The 26,673-nt window shown below is 33.3% G+C and overlaps 1 protein-coding gene across 2 annotated transcripts; it reads right to left on the bottom strand.

Annotated features, from left to right (window-relative positions):
• Positions 1-12,630: 12,630 nt before the first annotated feature.
• LOC149547024 (uncharacterized) lies at positions 12,631-17,396 on the bottom strand. Of its 2 annotated transcripts, none has more exons than XM_089791474.1 (7): positions 17,134-17,396; positions 16,644-16,928; positions 15,848-16,071; positions 14,779-15,049; positions 14,193-14,278; positions 13,683-13,774; positions 12,631-13,386 (listed from the first exon to the last, which is right to left on the bottom strand). In XM_089791474.1, exons 2-7 carry the CDS (start codon positions 16,761-16,763, stop codon positions 13,130-13,132), a joined length of 1,050 nt encoding a protein of 349 aa, XP_089647600.1. In that variant the 5' UTR covers positions 16,764-16,928; positions 17,134-17,396; the 3' UTR covers positions 12,631-13,129. The 2 variants fall into 2 exon arrangements, with proteins under 2 accessions (XP_089647600.1, XP_089647601.1); XM_089791475.1 differs by having other exon boundaries at positions 16,668-16,928; positions 17,134-17,302.
• Positions 17,397-26,673: the final 9,277 nt, after the last annotated feature.

Raw genomic sequence — 26,673 nt, 5'->3', positions numbered from 1 at the left:
CCTCCGCTTCTTCTTCCTCAGCACTTTCCTCTTTATCTTCTCCTAACCCTTGAGTGAGACCTTGAAGTTTATCTCCCTCTTCTTCAATGTCTTATCCTTCCTCTTCTGCTATTTCTTCTTCTTCAACGCCAAATTTTCTCTTGATTTGTCTCACCATTTTTTCTTTCTTCTTTACTGTAGAAGCAGTTTTCAAATCTGTTATAACCCTTGATTTGACAACATCATAGGTTCCAAAAGTTTTTGCATTTTTATCAGCTTCTTCTGCAAGTAGGGTTGTGATTGCTACAGAAGCTTGATCAATATCAAGTTCATAACCTAGTGGCCTAAGCCATCTTACTCTAGGTATAACTGCTTGTATATAGGTATAATCTATATCTACAAGAAAATAAATGTCCTTTTCATATTTCTCAGTCAATGAGACTAGAATCCTCATTCTTTGTTTCATGTACTTTTTGAAGTCCTCAAAGTAACTAGTCATTTGGGCATCAAAATTTTCACCCATCTGTTCAATGTATCCATTGATTTTTTCAACAATTGTTTTGTCTAGACTCCATCTTACCTTGCCCATAGAAGGGAATTCTTTCATTAGATAGAAAAACATGCACATCAAAACTGATTCAAATTTGCATTGAGCTCCCTTGCTCTTCCTTATAGCTCCCAGATTTTCATTAATCTATTGAAACATGAGCTCTACTAGATCATAAGTGTGATCCTTTTTTATTATCTTGTATGCAACATCAACTACTATACAAGGTACATTGTTTAACCTGCTTGATTGATAGAATTTGTGTGAAATGATTCTCACAGAAAAATCTAGTAGGGGATCTGTGACTGTGTCGATAGTCATTCCTCTATTGTTCCATTTAGCACCTGTATTTTTCTCTATTACTTCCCTTTTGTCACTTCGTAGGGTCTTTAGCCGATCTAGGGTTGGAACCCTATGAACAGTTTTCTTGGTGAATTTTACTGGCCCTGATTCTAACCAAAAAGTTCCATCGTGTATTCTGCTCAAAACTATCTGTACCCATTCAGTTTTGAAAACAATAAAAAATGCTAGGGTTTTGGTTAATCCTTTTCTTTCTATTATTGAGAACTCATCTTTCAGTCTTTTGTTCTCACATAGTTTGTCATATGCATTATAGATTTCTAAATCTCCTATGGCTCCAATTTTGCAGTTATAACATCTGCGAACATCTTGGACTATAACAACTTTATCCAGAATAACTGATAATGCACCTGCAGGATCATTCTTATATGCTACTTCTGGAATGGGCTTAAATTCAGGTTGTTTAACTTCATTGCTGACCAACTGTATCTCATGACTCTCTCTACCCTTAGTGGTTCCTGACCCAGATGCCATTGTTTTCCAAACTAGGGTTTACGATTTAAATAAGTTTATAAGTTCTACGTAGCTCGGCACTTAAGTAAAATACCTCAAATCGATGAAACTTGTCCTAAATCGTTGTTGAAATCTTCACAAATGGCTTCTGAGCTGATCTTGATCTTCTTCGCTCTTCTCAGCTTTGCTTCTCATTTGAAAGGTGGGAAAATGATCAAAAATTGGATTTATGTACCCTTCAAAATAGAGTAATTAATGCTTAGTACACTGCCAACTGTCTACTCGGCACCTGAAGGGTTTCAACATGACTCGGCACCCATTGTGTTTCACTTTGCTCGGCTCCTATTGATATTTCACAGCTCGGCATCAACTATCAACTCGGTCGCTGTTAGCAACTCGGTACCTGTAGATAACTTTGATAGATCTTGCAAAGTTCTTAGTTTTGACTTGGCATCTTTGCTTATGCTGATTTCTTCTTTGCAGTTCTTCTATGTCTTGGGACTGATTTATGATGTAACTTGGTTTATCAATCCCACACACTTATTCTTGCTTAATTTGATGAAGTATGATCACTTGACCTATTAGGTGAAGTGATCTCTACACTTGATGTGTTATACTCATCTTTCTTCTTCCATGTCTTATTCATTTCACTTCTGATATGTCCAACATCTATCTTTGCATTTCCATTGTTGAACTCAGAACTTGATGCCTTTGACCTTGTTGGGCAATTCCTGCTGACATGACCAATTTTTAAGCAACTGAAACATGTAGTTTGACTCAACCATCTTTTGTAGTTCCCTCTAAAATGTGTTCTTATGTAGTTATATGGTATATGTCCATATTCTTGACAATAGTGACAACTGTACCTGGTGTTGTAATCCCAAAATTCATGATTTGATGTTTTTGCTGGTTGATTTAATGTCCACATAGGCTTTGATCTACATTCAAAAGCTCTATGACCATACTTTTTGCAATTATAACAATGTCCATCAAATCTTGATGTCTTAGTAGTTTTGGTTCTGCATTCATATGCTTGATGACCTTGCTTCTTGCATTTATGACAATGGTTTATGCTTTTGGGTTTATCATGATGATGGGCATTCTTGCTTCTACATACATTAGATGTATGTCCTTTCTTTTCACAGAAATGACATATAGGTTTATCATCTTTACCTTTATCACTTCTTTGTTCTGCACTCTTTGATGATTCTCCAACTTCAGTGCTGTTGTATCCAAGTCCTGATGTATCATGGGTTGATCTTGGAGATTTCAGTAATTGCTCAAAATATTTGATGGCTTCACTTGACTTGTTGAGGTTCTCTGTCACCTCTCTTTCTCTGTTCAATTCATTCTGCATTTGTTCATTCTATATCTTCAAAGTAGAGATCTCAATATCTTTCACATTGAGTTCATGATGAAGGTTCATCATTTGAGCAAGTGTCGCCATCTGCATGTTTGAGATCCTTGTCAGTTCAGTACATTTTTCTTCAAGTCTGTTTGCAAGATTTCTTTTGTCATTTTCCATCATAACCTTATCATCAACTGCTCTTTTCTTTTGTTCAGTAATTTCACATATCATTATGGCCTGTGATTCATGTTCCATCTTGAGAGATCTTATCTCCTCTGTTGGAGCTTTGTTTTTCTCCATTAGTTCTGCTATTGCTGCATCAAACTCTTTAGTGTCTCCGTTGGAAAATATGTTGGTGGTATCAATCTCTTTGTAGTTTGTCTCATTTTCGGCCATGGCTAGATCCTTCCTTTTTTGTAATTAATTTCTCAACTTGTTTCTAAATTCCTCCAAGCTATGTAGAGCAAGTTGCACATCTATCACTTGATTTTCAATGATCTTTCCAAGTTTGAAAGCTTCCATCTTTAGATCTTTTCCTCCAAGCTGTTAGGCTTTTCCTTGTGAGAACCTAGATTGGCTCTGATACCAATTGTTGGAATATTCAAATATGGAAAGAGTGCTTATGGGGGGGGGGGGGGGGGGGGGGGGGTGAATCATAAGTATCATACTTTAGCCAATAAAACTTTTAACAGTGAGTAAATTGCATGCATGTAAATACATCAAACAAATATGAAATAAAACACATGCATCAACAACTCATAACACTGGAAATTGGTAACCCAGAAACCCTCCAGGAATAAGAAGGTAAAACTGGGGTGGGGATGGTACCCACAAAAATTACTGTAGCAATATTGTTCAACCACTTCTGATGGTCTGCCCTGTTAAAGGCTTTACACTGTATCAATAATGACCTGGTTAAAGGCTTTACAAACACTTAACATGAAGTGTCACCCTGTTAAAGGATTTTAATCACCTAATTAAAGGATCTACAAAATAGCTATTAAGCTAACCTATCACCATAGGATTTTCATTCTAATACAATTGCTAGAAAGTATTAGGTATAATGAACCTGATAGATTACAATCCTTGATTGCTAAATGCAGGCACCTTTTTCGCTTTCTCTGATCTTGATCCTTTTGTGATATGATAATCCTTGCTTCTGAAAATAGTTTTTCTTTGTGCACCCTTGTATGTCTACTCATATCTATTTACAATGGAATTTTGTCTTCCTTATAAAGACTTCAAAGACTTAGGGTTAAATATGGATCTATGATCCACATTGAATCTCAATTTTCTACTCAATACTTGTCTTTTACTGATTGGTTGCATGCCTTTATCATTTTTCTTATTGGCTGCATGTAGATTGCATAGGAAAAATAAAAGATTCGATCTCATCATTAAATCCTTCGAGATTTTCCTTATGTCGGTTGCAAAAACTGTTTGCATCATAGTTTGTGCAATTTCAAACTTTTATGCTGATATTCTATGTTACTCGGCTCCTGAAGCATTGCTGATGCTTGGCACATGCTGTTTCCTAGATAGCTTGACACCTAAACAAAACTGTATCACTCAACACTTGTTAACACTCGACACTTGTTACTCTCGGCACTTGTTAACACTCGACATTTGTTACACTCGACACTTGTTACACTCGACACTTGTTACACTCGACACTTGTTGACACTCGACACTTGTTACACTCGGCACCTACTATTACTCGGCACCTACTGTTACTCGGCACTTGATATAGCTCGACACTTCATCTTACTCGGCACTTACTCTTGATCTTGGTTAAGTGTATTGACACTCAGTTGTCAAATTTATTCTTTAAGCTAACACACTACTAGGGACTAGTATGTAGAGATGGACTTCTTCCAACTGTAGGACATAACGCTTGAGAGCTCACTCTGTTATATTGAATTTGAATATATACTCATGTGTATTGACTCGATGTTCTTGATTAGCCTAGATTACTTTATGTTTTTCAGTGATATTATTGTTGCAATCAAGTGATCATGACCTTAATAAATGTGTATCTAGTACTCCTTGATGTGAAGCTAGATGCCTTTCAATCATATGTTGGAGTTGGCACAAATTTATTTATTTAAAAAATTTCTTATATTTTGGGCCAAGTTCTCAAATTGGCATTTGTCCCTTCTTATTGATGTTTGCACATATTGGCATCTACAATTGTTGTTTGACCTCTTTGCCTCTCTGGATTAAGACTTTTTGTCTCAAAATATCCTTTTTCATAGATTAGCATCTGTGAATTGACATCTTTTCTTGGTGATCAATGTGTGTTCCCTAACTGGTCCAAGACTTTTTCATCTCAAAAATTCATCATTTACAGATTAGCATATCTACAAATCGGGATCTCCATTTCATCAACTAGTTCTCTATCTATGCATCAGTGTCTATGCCCAATATTATTTTGTAAGTAGTTTTTCTAACTAGGTATTTGATGTGTGCTTCTAGTTTTGATTCTTAAGGGTCCTTTGTTTCTTTCTGGACATTGTTTATGATTGTTTACAATTGCTTGTTTACTGTATGCTTATGGTTATGGTTAGAAAGGTAATTAAACATGTATGACTAACTACAGTAGGAAATTCTAATCAAACTTAAAAAGAACATGTATGGATAACCACAGTAGGAAATTCTAATTGCACTTAAAAAATTAACATCTACTCTATGTGTAGGGATTGAATTATCTTCCTTATGCTCAATCATGAGTGCTTGTTCATTTATTCTCCTATGGTTTGTGGATGTTGTCTAGATCCTTGAAGGACCCCTCATGGACGTGCACTCTTCATCCCATGTGTATGGTTGTTTGCTTGGGAACCTTTGAAAGTGTATGTAAGACTTCTGCTTGTGTGCTTGCAAGTGATGTTCATAATGATATCTTGTGTATGGTTTATTGCTTTTGGCATGTTTATAAGATGCACTTGGTTACATAATGCTTATGCAATGTTAACTTGTACCAAAATAAATGTTAAGTGCATGTATATATTTTATCCTTGGTTCCAAGGGTTCTCAAGTGGGACAATGCACCTATCTTTGATAAATTGTAGTATGCAATTATAGACATCTTATAGTAATCTACTTCATGAGTTATAAACGCATGCAGAATGCCATGAGAATCTATTATAGTTTTTACATGACTCGTGAGAACAATATGATGGTGTTTACTGATACATCATTCTTTTTCCATTTTTTATGTATGAAAGAATGCATAAAGATACAAGGAAAAAGAATCTAAAGAAACAAAACTACAAACTTGCACATAAATACATTGGAGATATTAAAAATGATGCTTGTTTTTTTATGATTTGCCATGATTAGATTATGAACTAGATCTTGAAAGTTACATTGATTAATATAAAATAATATCTCCAAATATAGATTTCACAAATCAATTATAACAACTTAAGACAATTTTATTTTAGATAAAAACAAACAAACAATAAAATATATATATATATATATATATATATATATATATATATATATATATATATATATATATATATATATATATATATATATATATATATATACAATTTGTTTTTATTAAATACACATCCTACAAATCCGTGTACGAAATCTCTCTATTTGTAGTTATTGGCGACTTTGATTTAGATGTATACTTTAATATACTTAATCTATTATTATTAAAGAACAAAACATTGTGGATATCTATATATAATCCAATTAGTTTCAAATATATTTAAAATTCCTCAAACACGGAGCACATAGAGTTAAGTTGACGTCGGATGGCATCATACGTATGATTTTTATCCAACGATGAAGTCAATTACTAGCAATTCTAAGATACTCTCTTTTTAGTGGGCACCGCCCGAAAGCTATATTCTTTAATCCCTTTTATCATCTTCCACTCCCATAATTTTGCCATCTTGTTGGGTTCGATAGAAAGTATGCGCAAAACCTATTCCCCACTTGACTGGGTTCTCACTTTTCCCTCTTCAGTCCTTCACGAGTGTCCCCGCCAACTACTCCATAAAAAGAAAGTGGATAAAAAAACGTTTCAGGAATTTTGTATTGCTTTTATATCTCATTATGTCAAATGGATACATTATTGAAAATTAAATTTGCCCATAAAGTAATTTAATACTATTTCAATGTGTTTGCCACGGCAAAGAGTTGAGTGGTTTATAGGGCGACATAAGCACTGCAACTTTACAAGTATCGGTTATTATTATTATTATTATTAAATTTAGTGGAGAAGAAAACATGCTCATAGATCTTGAAATTAACGGAGAAAGAGACGTGTATTAATTTGAAGTATATATTTTATATGAAAAGTTAAAGAGAATTTTGTGGATATAAGTTTGAATATTAGAAGTCGAGAGTTTGAATTCATTAATAAGAGTTTTCTGTAATCACTATGAATTAGGTCTAGTTTCTCTTTAATCTATATATATTATTTAGTGTGAAACAAATTGAAAATTAAAAGTGTTAAAAGAAATATTTAATTTTTATGTAATGAATTATTATAAATAAAATAAATTCCTATGTACTTAAAAAAATCATATAGTCTTGATCTTTGTAATAAATAGTTTAATTTATTATTTTTCTTTAATAAATATTTTAAGTTCTATAAATCAAGTTATAACTTAGCAAAAGATAAATTAAGTAAAAACTTAGCAAAAGTTTTGTGGAGGAAAAAATTTGTGATTAATTTTATATTTTTATATTTTTATGTTAAAAAATTGTAATTATCTTTTAATTTATAAATAAAGAAGATAAATAAGTATTTGTGGATAGGTCTTATGTCTTATGTCTTACGTCGTGTTGGTGAAGTTGAAGGTTTTTGAAAGTCTTGTTGAATGAAAGACTCCAACAATATAAGAAATGATCTTACCCAAAACACTAAGTGTTATCATTAAAAAATTACCCATTCTTTTTTTTTCAATAGCAAAAACAAAACAACTAGTGGAATATTACTAGAAAGTTCACAACTTCTACCCTAGAACCAATATCACTTAAATTATTTATTTTAACATCTCTTCCATGTTACATAAAGCATTTTAATATTACTTTATCGACACACAAACCAACCCTTTTGTGAAATATTTATAATACAAGAAGTAATTTTTACAATAGTCTTTGCACTATAAACACTTCATTTTAAGTGTTCACCATCTTTCTTACTCTAATTAGTAAAGTTTAAGGGTTTTGATTGTCTTGTTGAGTGAAAGACTACAACAATATAAGAAAAGGTCATAAAAGAAATTAAGTGTTCTCATAAAAAACTACCCAATCTTCTTATTTTTCAATAGCAAAAATAAAATAACTAGTGGAACATTACTAGAAAATTCACAATTTCTACCCTAGAACCAATCACTTAAATTATTTATTTAATATCTCTTCCATGTTACTTCAGCATTTTAATATCACTTTATCCACACACAAACCAACATTTTGTGATATATTTATAATACAAGTAATATTTAGGATAGTCTTTGCACTATAAACACTTCATTTCAAGTGTTCACCATCTTTCTTTCTCCAATAGCAATTGTAGACAACCAAAAACTCTTTTGACTAAACACCACAACTTTTCACAACCTTTCTTTCTCCAAAATAAGTAATCCTAGTCAACCAAACAATATTAATCTTCCTTTTCAATTTACTGTACAGTCATCAAATCATAAGTCACTATTTTTTCCTAGTTAGAATATTTTTAGAATATAAATATTTATTTATTAATTAATTATTATATAAATTGCTTGTCTCGATTGAATTGATTTGGTCTTTTATCTCCATGCTTATTTTTCCCAAGATAGTTCCTTTTTTTTCTAAAAATAATAAAGAAGATAATTAATATTTTGTTTCTTCTTTATGTTCTTTCTTTTAAAATATTATATTAATTATTTTCTCTTATAAATATTTTTATTTTTTTTTAAAAATGTATTACAAAATTATAGTAAATTTTATAATTTATATATTCTTTATTTTTTATATTAAAAGCAATCAAAACAAGGGGCAACATGGATAAACACATTGGCAACAAAAACAAAACACTACCAACACTTAAACCACCCTTCCCTTACTATTAAAAACATAGTACCCAATTTGGTAAATCTAAAATAAATGTTAAACCACCTTTCCCTTAACATAAAAAAAGAGTGTACCCAATCGATGCAGGAGCATCCTAGGGTTTTTAGCAATCCTGCATGTTGGAGATATTTTGGCTAGGAGTTATGGACTCGGTCACCAAACAGTGGTGCCCAGTCACTGATGGGTATAGTTTTGGTTGAGTAGCTCAATAGATACGGTTGCTCAACATGCACTGCAAGTTCAACAACATTTGTGGTTTGGTCGATGCTCGGCTTGGTTTTTCTGACATGGTCTTGGTTCCTATAGATACCGAGTTGTTAGTGAGCCGACTTTTAACATTTAATTTATGTGTGGATATTTAATTTGTGTTGTAGCCGACTTGTGGCTCAACATATATTTAATGTAAGTGTTTTAATTTAATTTGTAAGGAACTGAGTCGACTTATGGCTTAGTTGGGTATAAGTAAGGGGTCTTGTGGAGTCTTTTAGTCATGGTCATCTAGTTTGGAGAAGAGGATGAAGTGTAGGAGCGAATTTTGAAAAGGCTAGTAGTCGTGGCTTGGGAAACTAAGAGATTGCTTGGTGGGCTTGCGAGCACAAGTTGGGATTTCCTTGGGGTATTTTTTCAGAGTGTAGATCTAGACTAGTTGAGATTAGTGTGGAGTTCGATCTTGAAAGTTGATCTTGTAAATCTATTTTGTAATATTTGTTGTACTTGGCCCTAATCTGGAAAACCTTACAGCCAGGCATATTGCTTGTAATTAGTTATTTTATGAATAAAGAGTTGTGATTTGGTACCGGATCTTGCATTGTTGTTGTGTTTCTACTTAGTGGTTATTTGTTGAGGGCTAGGACATCTCCTTTGGAGATTCTCTTGCCTTGCATTGCATCACATATAAATCATCATATCCACTAGTAACAAACACAAAATTATCAGAAGATAGCATAGAATCTGAATTATAATAGTCAAGTATCTACTGTGTGCATAAAGTTCTTTTAAAATATAAAAGCTATCCTAGAGAGTTTAAACTAGAAATATAACAGTCTTTAAGGTCTAATGACCAAATCATAAAACTAATAGCTAGACAAACAAGCAACAATGAAGCATTAGAAAGCACTATAAACACACAAGGCCTATACTTAGGCCTTTTCCTTTCCTTCTTGACCAGCAATGGCCAGCAAGGTGGAGCATGATGACAGCAACATGAATGATCTTAAGAGAGAACTTGGAGACACTTGAATAACCTTATATATTCTTTTGTTAAAAAATAATAGTAAATATTTTATTTTATAAATCAAAAATATTAGATGATAAATGAGTTTGACTTGAGAAGAACTTGCAACCCTCGCGATGAAAGGAAAAATTATAATATATTATATCTCTACCAGCACTGTTAATCAGAAGCATTTATAATCTCTAACTGTTATCAACCCTACTTAACTCTCCGTTAGTACAGCGAATGTACACTACGTCATAATTTATTTTCAGGAATTTTCATAAAACAAAAATTTAAACACATATAATGGAACACCTTATTTAAACCTCTTCCTCTACTATATATACAATCAGACCCTGCTTAAATTGTAACGAGCATACCTACCAAACAAGAATAAACTAAAATCAATACTTTTTCTATATGATATTTATCAGGTTTAAATATAAGTAAAACCCACATTCATAAGGAGAATATCTACTGGCAAGTTGTCCTCTCCCTAAACAATTTTAAATAGTAGTGTGCATAAATCAAAAGTCTAAAACCAAGATCTAACAAAGTCATCTACTTAGCCCCTTGATTTCAATGCATTGAAAACAGAATATGAGACCAAAAACTAACCAAAACAAGTTCTAATTATAGCTGCATCAACCATTGGGCTACACTTGACAAAAACTCACCTGCCCTCATTAACAGCGGCAGAGACCAAAGGGCTCCACTTGACAAATGTGTGCCCATTACAGTAAATATAATAGCACATCATCAGACATTCAATGCTTAATACAAAACTAAGGTTACGCCGCTTTGTTTCAAATCTTAGTGATCATGTAGCTCTTCATGCAATATAAAAGTCATTTTCACATAAAACCTCTTTTAGATTGTATTTTGTATGCAGGAAGTTTCTGGATATAAAATTGCATGTAAGATATTTATTTGTTTTTCTAAAGGTATTGGATATTTTATTGTCAGGTCACAGGTGTATTAATAAATGCTATTTATACTGTTGCATTAAAGAAGGATTTCAATGTTTTTTGACACGGACAGATTTTGCAGTCAGCACCCAAACTAGAAATAATTTGAATGAAAAAAATCAAATATATATATTATCCTAAAGACTATTCACTATTGAAATAGAAATCCAAATCCATCCAAACTAAAAATAATTTGAATGAAAAAAAATCAAATATATATAGTATCTTAAAGACTATTGACTATTGAAATAGAAATCCAAATCCATTCAATGTTTTGCTAACACCCAAACTAAAAATAATTTGAATATATTCTATTATGTGTATCTTAAAGGCTATTGAAATAGAAATCCAAAGTAGGTCTAGGAAAGGTCATAAAGTATCCACCATTCAATTAAAACCTTTGAACCCTTAAATTGCATTAGCATGGCACACATTTAGAATAAAGCAATAGAATAGGAATGCATAACTTTTAAAACACCTGCCCTCTTTTTTTGATGCTGCTAGTTTTGGATCTAAAGGAAGCAAACTTTATAAAAAGCGATTGAAATATGCTGTGTACTATTGTGCAGTTTCTTATTGGACTGGGAATAACATGCACTAGTGCCAACACGGAAATCACAAACATAATCAAATTTGGACTCTGGATGAGAAACCTACCTGATTGGTGTTTTCTCAACTTCTAATTCCCACCTTTCTTTTTAAAGTTATCTGAAAGATACCTATGTAGTACATATATAATATCTGCAACTCATAAATTCTTCCCAAAGAAGCATTTTTTTTAAAGATATTACGATGAAGTACTCATACAGTACAGTGAATAAACCTTGCGAAAGTGTAATTAACTATAGGGAATGGGTGATAGAAGCAGACCACATAATCAGAAGAAAAAAGAAAAGAGATTTTGATGGGCTCAATAGTTGAACAACTCAATCTTTATTTGTCATGTTTTCTGTAATTTCTCAGAACTTGCTTAGGAAGAGTAAAACAGAGGATGGACAAAAATAAAGACCGTAGGAATAGAAGAACACATGCTCATAGATAAGTAGGGGATATTCTTCAATGCAAGTCAAAATATATAATGCTCTCAGAACTCTACCGCATAGTTTTGAATCAAACTCATTGACTTGCAAGAACCTATCTCTCATGAGAATGCTTAGCATTTATTGCATTTAGACATGTTCATAGAGGTGAAGTATTGGGTCTTCATAGGTGTCATTCATCCCAATACTACTTCATCTCAAGGATGCATAACCATGGAGTTCCCCTCCAAAGTTAAGTCCACTTAGCTTGATATGAATATCTATGGAATGAAGACAATTCTAGATATTGAAATCACATATATACTAATTTCCACATTCACCACCTCTAAGCCATTGACATTGGAATTTCCCGGAGTCCATGTTTACCACAACTAAAATAATTAAACAATAAATTTTGTTGATTTACAACATCTGAAATTGGGCTTTTGAGCGTACTCCTGAATATAAAAATTGTTGTCCAAAAAGATAAGCAGTGTCCTAGGATAGCAAACACAAAAAGCATAATAGCAAGAAATCAGTGTTGCTGATATATTACATTGAATGAGATTGAAACTGTTGTGGCAATACCATTTAGAACAGAGATATATACTTGAAAGAAACGAAAATAAGCACATAGAAACTAAGATGAAGTGACAATGATGTACAATAAGAGTAGATTAAAACTTGCTCAACGAGAGATCCTTACAAAATGTACACCTCAACAATATTATCTAACAGAAAATGTTGCTCACTTCTTTAACATAATTTAACAATCAAAAGAAAAACTGCCTTGATGTATGTACAGTCTATTATCGCAATGCAGATCCCTTTGAAACATGAAACTAAACTAGCTTTTTGTTTTCCTGTTTTGTTAACGTGCCCCTTTTTCCTCTAGTCTTTTCTTCCTCTTCAAACTCCTCTTTGTATCCTGTCCTAGATATTGTCACATAGTACTAAGCCTTTGCAGAGAATCCAAAGTTGGATCATTTCAGTCCCTACAATTTCCTTTGTGCGCACAGCACTTAACAGGAGTGTTCCACAACCTCAAATTCACTCTTTGACATTGAGTATTAGGCTTCCTGCAAAAATGTTAGAGAAGACTTCTTGTATTGTTATGGGAAGGACTTTTCCATAATAGTTAGCAAAAATGCATGCTTGCATTCACATGTTGTGTGAGATAAAAAATGAGAAATCAGGATGCCGAACTCTAAGCTGCTTCAACCAGGAATCTGCAGAGCTCACTAAAGTAGCCATCCTTTGTTGATCACAACTTTCTGCTGATGTCCAAAGATTTCCCTTCATTTTATAGGTGGCCAGTCCAAAAGGCGGAAGAGAAACACTCTGAAAATCCTTGATTTTCTCTTCTCCAAGCTCGTTTCCAGAAGACCCCTCTTCATTATCATCACAAATTTCATTCTCTGCATTTAAAAGTTCCCAATCAAAAGGTAAGGGTCCTATTTATTCTGAGGTCAAATCAAACTTCCTAAGGATCAATCAGAAATCAAAAATTCAAAGGAACGTATATATTTCTAAGGTATTATTCAAATTACTATCTTTCTTTACTATCCTCCTCTCTCATCCCAATGATGGATCAAAGAGTGTGATCTGAATACTTGATGCTAAAAAACAAACAAAAACGAATCCAGAAACTAATCACATTATCCAAATTAGTTGACATCTATAGATATTCAGATGCAGAGTTTTATTTACAGACCTTGGAACGACAATGACAGGGTATGATAAGTTAAGAAGCATGCTGACAAATCTTTAATTGTTCTTCCTGATGGGATATGGTAAATTGGATACCTGAAACCCAGATCAATAAGGTAAATTAGTGTTACAGAAAAAATTCAGAAAGAGGGAAAGAAATTATGACGAAATATTTCTGGGATTGCAGTATAGGAACTCGTAAAATCCAATTTTTCCATCAAGGAAGCAAACATCAAGCAGATCTCGGTAATAGAGGATCAAATTCCCATACATCAACCCCAAAATCATTTCGCTATGACTCAAATGTTAAGACATCATGAAATATTAAAGAACGAAATTCTCTCATTAGCTGCAAAGAACAAACATAAGTCAACAGAACTGAGAAACATAGCTCACAAACATATCAGTTATAGGGGTGTACCTGGAGGAACACTAAAAGCAGATTACTTAGAGAAGGCTAAGTGCTGAAAGAATAGAAGAATAAATATGACATTATCTGATTCTAAGAACCTACCAGGCAACTGACATCCAGCTTGCTGGAGAAAGATCTACACTTCTCAAGGATATTAGCTCTGGATAATCCCGCACAAAATAATTGATCTGGAGTCAACATAAGCAAAGAAATTAGAATTTTTCCATGCAATCAAGGGTTTGCAAGAACAAATACAGAGAATTTCAAAGAGAAAAGATCAAATTCAGAAGCTCCCATTTATTTAGTTTGATTAAAATAGAGGATCCTTACAAAAGGCTTTCATTATGACAACACATAACATTATATATTTTGTTTCTGGATTTGATTGTGTATGCCTTTTTAGCATCAACATTTTGGATCACACTCTGTGATCCATCATCAGGATGATTGTGTACTTTTCCATTCTTGCATAAAAAACATTGATGCTAACAATCAAATCCATAAACAAAATTTATAATTCAAACGGATTGAGAAAATCTGATAAGATTAACAAAATATAGTTTATTTCCTTTCCCCACCTAGAAAAAAACAATGAATTTGGCTAAAGTCTTCTCAATCTGAAGATTAAAAAGTATAGAACATGATTGCTTCGAGCTAGGATGCAGCAGTAATAAGAAGTTACAGTCACCTTGTCAATTAATGGCACTCTTCCAGAAGGTACTGATCGCTCAAAGTACTCAAAATGAAGGCTTCCAAGCCTGTCCCTGTCACGTACATGCCATGAATTTTCAGGGTCTAATCCTGAATCTTCATATCCACCATCCCAAGCTCCTTCTGATCTGTCACTTGTATTGCTTAATGAGCTGGATAATTTATCATTATCACTGCAATCACTCCAGGTATCACCACTGGGATCCCTGAGATCAAAATCACTTCCATCACTTTCTTCTCTTGGAATCCTGTCATGGCACAAACAAATGCTGTTACTTGAAAATCTAGATGAAAGTATTGCAACCATCTTTCAAATCATGAATCAGGAAATTTGCAACAAATTTTTGTTCTGAGAAAGTGATAAATTTGAAACTGAAGGCTTATTTTGCCCAAAAGAACACTGAATGTGGAACTAAAAGTACGCAACATTAAATCACTGTTCTGCAAAACTTTCAAATTAGTAAAAAGAAGTTGCCGTAGTGCATTCTCAAGCAAGAAAAAATATTTTGCACAAGAAAAAACAGATTTGTTTACTTCAAAAAATTCTAACAATTATTACAAAAAAATATACTGTTTGTGCCCTGTAAAACTTCAGAATGAAACAACAAATTCAACCAAATTTCTTCCAACCGAAGAGGCCAATTTGCCACAAAGCGTTAATTTAGCTGAAGAATTGAAACTAGAAATAATGGGCAAAACACTTCATAAGCAAAAAGATACAAGGATATTTGCCACTGTACCCTAAATTAGCAAAACAAGAGAACGCTTGCCCAGAAAAAGTAATCAACTGTGGGATAGCACATCATTTAACATACTTTACAGCATAGTTTTGCAATTCAAAAGAACAACTTGCGGTACACCTTATGCCTACACGGCTAAAGAGTTAAATTATGCAAAAGGAAATTTGCAACCAAATATTTTTCTCGTTAAGAATCAAACGGTTTCCAGAGGAATTCAATAACCAATTGAAAACAATGATCTTCCTAACAAACGAGATCCTACAATACACTTCCAGCCCCTTAAAGAATATGCAAATTTGAAAAGACCTGAAGTTTGAGCGGGATTTGATGGTATAGATTTGCAGTGCAGAGAGATACGGAACGTAGTACTGAACAACAGTTTCTTTGCTATTCAATTGGATCGGCACACCAGCTCCATAATTACTCCATTCGTCATAACACTCCCATAAGTCTCCCAGTGAATAATACTGCACAGATTCTGCATTTGACGGTTGCCAAAACTTGTTGGATGCAAGCTCCCTCAGGCATGACTAAAACACAAAAAAATCACATTAGTTTTATATGACCTAATATTCACAGTAGCCTTACTTCAAGTTTTACCAAGTACCATTGTAAGCCTCGAATCTACCCTCAAGGTCCTAATTTCGTAATAAGTAGCACTTCTATTCAGGAAACCATCATTAAAATCCTAGCACAAATGTGTTTTTTTCCAACTATAACAAGAAGCGAGAGAAACCAAAAGATTGAACCAGTGATTTGCATAAAACGAAAAAATTGAAACATAAACTGTACTAATATATTGCAGAATAACATCAAAAGTTCAGAGAACCCAATGCATGAATACCCAAAAGAGCCTCTGCTCAGATTTTTCCTAAAATTTGTAGCAGGCACCAACTATATCCTGAAATTCACACCTTAATATAAAATACAATCCGTATTCTCGAGTTCACTAACTAGAACTTGAAACAAAATCTCAAACTACTGAGAAAAACAATCCGTAATAAAATTCAAGAAGAGCCCCAAATGTATCTATGTTAATTTAGCACAGGGTATAACATACTCAAAAAGGATCTGTAATGATTGATCAATGCGTATGCCATACCTTTGGCAGATAATTAGTTCGTACATTTGGAGTAACTGAATCAAGGAAGCATTCCAAATTCGAATGGAGCTGCGACTCTGAACTACAAGTGTCGTATACTCTAAAATCACCTTCTGCCATATCGTACACGCAACCGATCCTCTGGAAATTTACACCCCAAAACAGAACAATGTTGCTCTCTGATATAGGCTGTTTTCAGTGACTTTCTAATTTGCAAAGATTTGCCATTAAAAAGCTGAGAAATCTTATCCAGGAATCTCCCTTTCTAATCTGGGCCGCAAATTACTGCAAATGTTTAGCAAATATCAATAAATGCCATTCAGCTCTCAGGAAAAACGCGATCCTACGTATACTCATCAAATCGTCACACAATTCACAAATTTTCAATAAAAATACCACAGCACAAAATAAAAGCTCCTTGAAAAATCCTTGGTATTTAAGCTGAAACAACTGCAAAAACAAGCCAAAGCTTGCTCTGTGATAAAGCTACCTTATCCTTCGCATTACTCCACTATTTTGAGTGAAAACAGGTCCAATCTTTGACGAATTTTGCCGAGAGAAAACGCCTATCGACGATTTTAGGGTCAAGGAAGCTGAAAAAGCGATCGAAACGAAGCCTTTTGTCCCTCAGATTATTGCCCACGATTGCTTCTTCAGAGAAACTGAAATGTGCTCTCCGGTTGACACATTTGACAAGGTTGAAGCTCGGGCGGATCTCAAAGAGCTACTAATTGTAACATAGTCTGTCGTGACGCACGTGGAATTTAAACTCCGAATATATAAACACGGCGCCCAGATCGACGCAAAAAGTTTTAACGCTAACGCCGGTGGGTTTTTTATTACAAAGATGATCTTTTAAAACCTTTGGTCTTTATTATTGCACGCCAAATTCATGGCGCAAGTTTTCCCTTGGAAATTGGGCCACTTTACATCGCGCGAGGAATGGAAGAGAATTTTATGCTAATACTAGAGAATTTTATGTTAAGGACAACTTGTTAATTTTAGAATACATGTAATACGTTTTCATATATAGACATATGTAATATGTATGTGTATATAAATTTATGAATGTGCACGTGTGAATAGTGAGAATAGCATTTAGTTATGAGAATATTTCATATTTAACACATGAAAATACCCCCATATATATGTATATATAAGAAATCAAATCAAATCTTCATGAACATCATATAGTAAAATAAATAATCATATATATAGTATATTTGACATTTTATAATTCTTTATCTTGTGTTTATTTAAGCTTGTTGATAAATGTATTATTCTTTCATTTTACTTTATGATGTGAGCAAGTTTATTTGTTAAGAAAGGTAAAGTTATCAATTGGTGTTCAATAATATATAAAGTATTTTTTTTGCATTTCTTAATATTGGTACAAGGGTTCTTAAATGACAAAAGTATTTGTAATGATGTATATAGTTATAGCTTGGTATACCACATCACAAGTTTGTGGCGCTTTAAGTGATTTGTTAATCAAATATTCATGTTGTTTTGAATAGGAGAACAATGAAATCAAATATTCATGAACATCATATAGTAAATAATAAATAATCATATATACACGTGTCGAGTATATTTGACATTTTATAATTCTTTATCTTGTGTTTATTTAAGGTTGTTGATGAATGTATTGATTAAACGTGGATAAGTAGGTTAATTTGTTGGCAAAGGTAACGTTATGAATCAACATTCAATACTAGATAAAGTTTTTTTCTTTTTTTTTGGCATTTCTTAATATTAGTATAAGAGTTCTAAATGACTCAAAAGTATTTGTAATGATGTATATAGTTATAGCTTGATAGACTGCATCACAAGTTTCATGGTGCTTTAAGTGATTTGTTAATCGAACATCTAATTCAAGTTTATAGGCCTTTAGAAGTTGCTAGGTCTCTTGCAATAGGAGATGTAAAAACATGTTAAACACATAAATAAGCTTCAAAAGAGAGTCACATGTGTTAATGTTTGTTTTGACACAACATAGGGAATCCTAAGTTAGAGATAAGATGGGCATGCCACCTTTTAGGTGCTTTTTAGCCCATGGTGTTGAATAGTTTTGACAATTTCATTTATTGTATCTCCTAGATTTTAAGTGTGTAAGATAAAGTTTGTGTGTAAGAGTATGATAATTGTCAAGGTACGTTTGGTTCTCTAATGAGTGACACTTGTAAGAAGCTTGCTCTATGTTAATCCCACCTTTTCACTTGGGTCTTCTTTCCTACTTGCAAAGGTCTCTAGCCTAATTTCTCACTTGCTAAGTTCATCCGAATTTATAAATATTCTATGGTTTGTATTATTATTATTTTTCTATTGAACTGAACCTTTCAGTTGAACCTTCCAAGTTCATAGTTTGGATTTAACTCGCCTTTGAGTCCTCTTGCTATAATTTTAGTGTAAATGGAATTCCAGAGTAAAATAGTCAACCTTGAACTTATTTTTCTCATGGTTCATGGTATAAGGTTCAAATTTTGTTTCCTTATAAAGTTTTGCACATCATACTAATAAGTCATGATATTGAGTGGTGTTGAGTCTTGAGTCAGTCCAATGTTGATTTGGTAATTTTTCTAATGAACTTGATCCTTAAACTATTTTTTCTCAAGGTTCATGGTTCAAGGTTCATTTATGGTGGAACATTCTAAGAGAAATCATGATATATCAAGTCAAAAAGTAAAGTGCAGGGAAGTATGCCACTTACTTATAAGTTTAAAAATTCATCATTAATAAGTGATCGCTACAAATTGAGCTCAACATAAGAAATGATGTGTATTGTAGTGCTTACCCCCAATTTGTGTTTCATTTATATTTTTGGACTCTTTTAGACTAGTTTTCATGCATATTATAGACACCTTAAAATTGGCAAAGACCTAAACAACATGAATTTCAATGTAGTGCCTCTCGTGTTTGCATTCTGTACTTTGTTATATTCTAATTTTGAGAGATACTTTGACACTCATGTCAAATGACATTTGAGATGACCTGATGGTCAAATACTATATTTTAATTTCCAATATCATAGATGTTAGATGCTATGTTGTTCAGTTTGATCATATCTGCATAATGATGTGTATTGATGTGACATGATGCTTTATGATGATATATGGTTATTTGTATTCGGACATATGCTCTATTTATGTTTATATGATGGACTTATTAGATTCTAGATACTTGGATTTGATGTTATGGTTATTTACTTCATTCTTGCCTTGTGATACTTTATGCAAAAGTGAGTGATGTAAATGGATTATTTTAGTGAAATTAAATAAATAGTTATTTGATGTGGTTTAATGCATTATCGCTTCGGCTATGTTATTATATGTTATTGCATTTGATCATGTTGTTTAATGTGCATGATTTATGTCCCTGGCATTAGCGCATGGAGTTAGTGATTTGACTATACTTACCTAGTCAATGTCATCCCTGTATGGTAGACGTATCTTGTTTAATTGATTAATTAAACCCTCCAATGATTTAATAAATCTGGACTCACATTATGTGATTAGACCCATGAGCGTGTCCATGCATTTTAAGTTCACATTTGTTGTGAAAGTTATAAAGGAATTTTGTGATTTATAGTTTAACAGAATTTTGGGCTTTATTTTATTTTATTTTATTCCTGGTAGTTTTTCTGTAGTTGAATTTCAATTTCTTGGAATAGCTTGATTTCATTTGGGTTGGTTAAGGATTTAACTAGGTGACCTGGTTAATTACCCTAATCCTTTATTCACTCAAAAAGTGAATATATGTCCAAAAAGGAATTTTATTCCTCACTTCTCACTTTTTGAAATAGAAAATTGAGAGTAAATTCCAAATCCTCTTCAAGAGGAAATAATAATTTTTTTGTTGTAGGAGATATGAGTGTGGGATCATCACGAGATTGGTCTCGTTGGATCCATCTCAGGGAGACCTTAGATTGTCTTGATTTTTGATAGTTTCTACAAGGTTTTTATTTTACTATTCAGATTCCCATATTTGCCCTTTTGGCTGTCAAGTTGGGTCTGCTATTTTATTGTTTCAGCTTCGTTTCTAGTTCTATTTTTGGTAGTCATTTGTTAGGAGGTTGAGAACTAGTGTTCCCCTCCATTTCTGAGTGCTGGCTCTACCCGGTAAGGCAAGTATGAGCATTTCCCTATTTTTTGGGATGGGGGTTTGGGGTTTTACACCATTATGCTAGTCATTTTTGCATATGAGGTTCAAACCTGATTTTTATTAGATTTCTATGGCTCATTTACCCAAGGGTAGAAGGGGTTTTATTTTTGTTGATTTTTGTCAATGTTGGGTTTTTTAGTTCTTTGCCTTGATTTGCATGCTGACCAATTTTCTTGGGTTTTCTTGGCATGGTGTTAGTTGTGGATTTGGATTATATGTAGGATGTCAGTTCAACCACTGTTGCATTTTTATGTTTGCATTGGGATCCATGTTATATCTGTACTCCTAATCTTGTATTCGGTTGAGAGTTATTTTGCTTGTGTTCTCATACAACCCTAGATTGTATGATCTTCATGTTGTTGGTGTGCCACACATGAGCATGTGCACATACATTTATGGGGTGCTTATGAGACCCAATCTCCCTATTTTCATTGGTGGAGTTATGTTCATTGGGGTTTGGTTGGGAATACGCATTTCCTATGGGCACTCATTATGTGATGAGCATGGGTATGTAGGGTAGATAGTGGAGGGGCTTCTCTTTTAATCTTGGTGTCCTTGTCCTAGAGGGTTGGTGTGAAGAAGTTTCTAAATAAGTGATAACTAAATAAATTACTTGGTGATAAATCTAAGATAATTAAAATGTGAGTACCCAACGATGATTTGAGGGTATGGGCCTAATGGTATATCTGAGGGCATGTGTCTGTACAATGTTTTTCCAAGGGCATGGTGTGATGGTCTCCCTAGGGAGTGTTTTCACACGATATTTAGCTTGGGCTTCATGATGCCAAGTGACTTACTCTCCACTAGAGTCCTTACATAGAAGACTCATAAAGCATCTAACCAAGACCTATTGTATTGCATCATCTAAATATCTTGGGTTCAATCCTCTATACTATTTGGCATGAGTGTTAGCTTTGTATGATTGTCTTAGGTGTGTTTGAGGTCGAATCACTATATCCATCAACATGGCAGGAGTGGCCTACTAGTTCTATGTGATTAGGAGGTGTAGCTACCTTTACCACTGCTAGGGACCAACGTACAGAGTTTTCCTTTCTCCTTGTTTAGCTCCAGAGTTGGATGCTCACTTGGTTTTTTGTATCTTCCAGAATATCTTTCCACGTGATTTATGTTATTACAGTTCATAAAGATAGTTGATTTATGCTCATGTATGTTATTACGATGTTAATTCTTTGCATGGTTACTAGATGTTATGGATTAGGTGATTAGATGTTTGATTTATCCCTTTTAGTGTGCTTATGTTATAAACAATAGTCCACCAAGATAACTAAGGGGGGGGGGAGGGGTGAATTAGTTATCCAATAATTAAAACATTTATCCACCTTAAATAATCTTAACCATTCAACCAAAGTAAATAGCAACCATACAAAGATGCACATACATAATTACACTAGATATGTTAACTAGGGAAATCCTTGATTAGAGGGAAAACCTAGTGGGAATGATGCCCACAAGATGATGTACTAATATAAATATTCCTTGTTAGATGATGGACCCTATTAGGAGTCTATTACAATAGTTAGTACGTATGAGTTCCTATTAGGAGACTCTAAATTCTTGTTAGAAGATTCCAACCCTCTTAGGAGATGTAGAAGACAAAAGGATCCACTGTCCAAACAACTTCTAAGGCAAGATCACCAATCTCATTGTCCAACTGATCTCTCAACTATTCCTTGTAGAATAATTATATGCGCTATACTTTAACTTCTTTCCTCTATCCTATCAACCAGACCAATCACTATTTGACCTTGTAGACCAGGTCATGAACCTCAAATCCAATTATCAAACTTTGGATCACACAATAAAACCTTAGCAATGAAGTTTCTTTCACCTTCACTCTGCTCTACTTAACTTTGCATTTTTCTCTTTGTGTTGCTTACAATTATTCTCTTTTTTTCATATATGATAAAGGAAAATTTCCTTCCTTTATACCAAATCCATAACACAATTCCCTAAGTTAGCTATTACAACTTCTCAATTAATTATTATAGGACCACATTAAGAACACATTACACTTAGCGATAACATTAATCTTCTGCCTTGTAACTTGAATATCTTTTCATACATGTATCATTATGACAAGAGAGCTTAGCTATGTCATCTCCAGAATGTCTTCTTCACATCTTTGACTTCAACTTCACAGTATAACAACTCTGCTAAGAGATATAACAAGTTTACTAGAACATGCCTGTGTGAACTCTATCTCAAAATAATCTTCACCGAAACTTGCATAACTTCTTACAAACTTAATATATTATGCTTCCGAGGTTAGTTGCATTTACTAGACACTTAGCAATATCTCCATTTAACCTCTCTTAGTGAAAATTATCAACTATCTATCTGTACCAACTTGATCTTTCTGCTATTCTTTTGTCAGATATGACAAAAAATGCTATATTGACATCAATGAAAAACATAGTCATGAATGTAACATATTATCATGATAATGATCTAATCATGTTTCTACAATAATCCCCCATAGGAATATCATCAACATTCATGCTTCCAACAATTTCCCCCTTTGGCATTGATGGCAACATAGATGAAAAACATCTAGTTCCAAAAATACCAATTGCAAAAGACTGTTAACCTTTCTTTTCAAATGCTCTTCATCAATCATTCTTCCATGTTGATACTTTTCCAAACTATTTTCCATGCTAAGCTATCTTACTATTTCCAAACTATTTTTTCATGCTAAACTTCTCCCCCATTAACATCAATGTCAAAAATTTTAGCAACCAACAATCTCTCTAACAACTATCTCTAACTTGCTCAAGTGTCCAAAGACACTATTAAAACAACATCCAACAAGAGTCCTAGATGACTCTGTCCATCATAGATACTCCCCCATATAGGAAGCATCAACATTTAGTCCAGACAAACAATAGTGCTCTATTACATTGGACTGATGCACTCTTGCATCATCTACTCTGATGTAGGAAGGGGCATAACCCCTAGCATACCTCACAAATACTCAAGAGTCTTTTTGGGAAGAGGCTTAGTGAAAATATTTGCAATCTTCTCTTTAGTGCTTACATACTCCAATTTAATTTCTTTTTCTCCAACTTTTTCTCTCAACCTGTGATACTTGATAGAAATGTGCTTAGTCTTAGAATGCAACACTAGATTCTTAGACATATTTATTGTTCTTGTGTTGTCACAATGTATGACAACAGGTTCGCTGAACTCTATCCTTGTATCCTTCAACATTTGTTTCATCCAAACAACTTGATTACAATTGTTTGTTCCTGCAACATATTCTACTTTTTTTGCACTTTGTGAGGTATAACCTTGATTATTTCTTAGCCAAGAAACCAATCTTCCTCCAAGAAAGAAGGCTCCGCCACTGGTGCTCTTTCCGTCATCCATACTACCTGCCCAATCAGCATCAGTATAAGCATATAGAGTGAAATCATTAGATCTATCATACCACAATCCAAACTCTAGTGTTCCTATCAAATATCTAAATATCCTTTTGGTTGTTGCATAATGTGTTTTTTTGGGGTAAACTTGAAATCTTGAAAAAATTCCAATTGCATTTTCTATATTTGGCCTTGTGTGAGTCAAATATTGCAATCCTTTGATCATAGATTTGTACTTCTTCTGTTCAATAGTAGGTGTCTCATCCTTTGTAGATAACTTGTGTCCAATTACCACAGGTGTTCCAATGGGTTTACATGTTTCCAAACCAAACCTTTTCAATAAATCTTTCAAATACCTAGTCTGAGAAATAAAGATTCCTTCTTTGTCCTACACAATTTGTAATCTTAGAAAATATTTCATTTCTCCTATCATGCTCATTTCAAATTCCTTCTCATTTCTTTTGCAAACTTGTCACTTTCATCATAATTTCCTCCAAATATGATATTATCAACAAATAGTACCAAGATCATCAATCCATCATCAATTTCTTTCCAATATAGATTACTATCTTCCATACCTTTGTTATATCCAAGCTTTATCAAATGCTTATACAACCTTGCATACTAGGTTTTGGGTGTTTGCTTCAAGCCATACAATGCTTTCTTCAATCTGTATACTATGCCCTTGTCATCTGTCAAAGGACAAGCTTTAGTTGTTCTATGTATACCTATTCTTCAAGTTCTCCATTCAAAAATGTTAACTTGACATCCATCTAATATACTTTGAATTTCTTATATGTTGCATATGCTAGGAATAACTTTACTACTTCTATTCTTGCCATAGGAGCATAGGTCTCATCATAGTCTATTCCTTCTTTCTGTGAGTACCCTTTACATACCAGTCTTGCTTTGTTTCTTACAACTTCACCTTGTTCATTCATCTTGTTCTTGAATACCCATTTTGTTTCTATCACATTCTCGTCCATTGGTCTGGGGACCAATTCCCATGTCTCATTTTTCACTATTTGATCCAATTCCTCTTTCATAGCTTGTTTCCAATAGTCATCTTTACATGCTTTATTTGCATTCTTTAGTTCAACTTGGGATATCAAACATAATTCTTCATTGATTTTGCTTCTTGTCATCAAACCTTTATCTCTACTTCTAATGATCTGCTCGAGTAGATGATTCTTTTTCATACTCTTACCCAAAGTAGGAGTTGTTATCTCAACTCTTAGCTTTGTTGAAGGTTATGAGCTTTGTTCCTACCTTAGCTCTCCTTCATTCTACAAATAATTGCTAGTCTCAAAGAATACTTCATCATTCCTTGGTTTTGTAACAACATTCTCATCATCTAAATTGTAATCAACTATTCTTTCTTATATCCTAAATTTCTCATCAACTCTCACATTTGCACTTTCCATAATAGTCTTATTTCTTAGATTATAACATCTATAAGCCTTGCTTTTCAATAAATAACCAAGAAACATACCTTCATCACTTCTAGCATCAAACTTACCAATAACATCATCTCTTTTGATATAACACTTACTACCAAAAATTCTAAAATATTTGACTATAGGTGAGTGACCAAACCATTGTTCATAAGGGGTCTTGTTTGTGTCTTTTCTAACTTGCACTCTGTTCATAGTGTAGAATGTTGTATTCATAGCTTCTCTCAAAAATATCTTGATACATCATTCTCAGCTAACATAGCTCTTGCAGCTTGTGTTACTGGTCTATTTCTTCTCTCTATAATGACATTCTGTTCAGGGGTTCTTAGAGCTGATAACTATCTTTTGATTCCATTATCTTCACAAAAGATGTTAAACTCATTTGAAGTAAATTCTCCTCCTCTATCTGATCTTATACATTTAATCTTCATACTTGATTCATTCTCAACTCTATTCTTGAATTTCTTGAACTTATCAAATACCTGATAATTTTCTTTAAGAAATGCAACCCACATCATTCCAAAAAAGTCATTAACAAAAATCATGAAATACCTTTCACCATAGAATCCTTTAGTCTTCATAGGACCACTAGGATCTTTATGTATAATCTCCAATTTTATTGTAGTAGTAAACTTCTTGCTAGTAAAAGAAGTTATGTTATGCTTTGCTAGTACACACTAATTGCAAATTGTGTTAGTAGTCTTTACAATCTTAGGTAAATCTCTAATTGCAAACATACTACTAGTCTTCACAATGCTATCAAAGTTTATATGACAAAATATCTTATGCTATAACCAACTATCATCTACCTTTGCAACCAAACATGTCATTTTAGTAGGATTCAACCTGAAATACATTACCTTTAGATCTATTTCCTATTCCAATTACCTTTCCATCTTTGTCTCTATCATGCATGTCTTTTTAGTGAATTAGAACTAATAACCTTTATCCACTAATTGTCCAACACTCAAAAGGTTATGGTTCAAACCATCAACAAAATATACATCCCCAGTGTTAGTCTTATCATTAAGAGTT

This window comes from Cupressus sempervirens, chromosome 7 (genome assembly GCF_028749045.1).
Source record: "Cupressus sempervirens isolate cs-2001-9-10 chromosome 7, ASM2874904v1, whole genome shotgun sequence".
Lineage (NCBI taxonomy): Eukaryota > Viridiplantae > Streptophyta > Pinopsida > Cupressales > Cupressaceae > Cupressus > Cupressus sempervirens.
This window is presented reverse-complemented; position numbering and strand designations above follow the sequence as displayed.

What these genes read in the sequence shown, in the direction of transcription:
- LOC149547024 (XM_089791474.1), bottom strand. Translation starts at nt 16,763, where the DNA reads ATGGCAGAAGGTGATTTTAGAGTATACGACACTTGTAGTTCAGAGTCG. An exon ending in GAACTAATTATCTGCCAAAG is followed by an intron (nt 16,072 to 16,643) that starts GTATGGCATACG and finishes TTTGTGTTTTAG; the next exon opens with TCATGCCTGAGGGAGCTTGC. An exon ending in CCTGTCATTGTCGTTCCAAG is followed by an intron (nt 13,387 to 13,682) that starts GTCTGTAAATAA and finishes TTTTAAATGCAG; the next exon opens with AGAATGAAATTTGTGATGAT.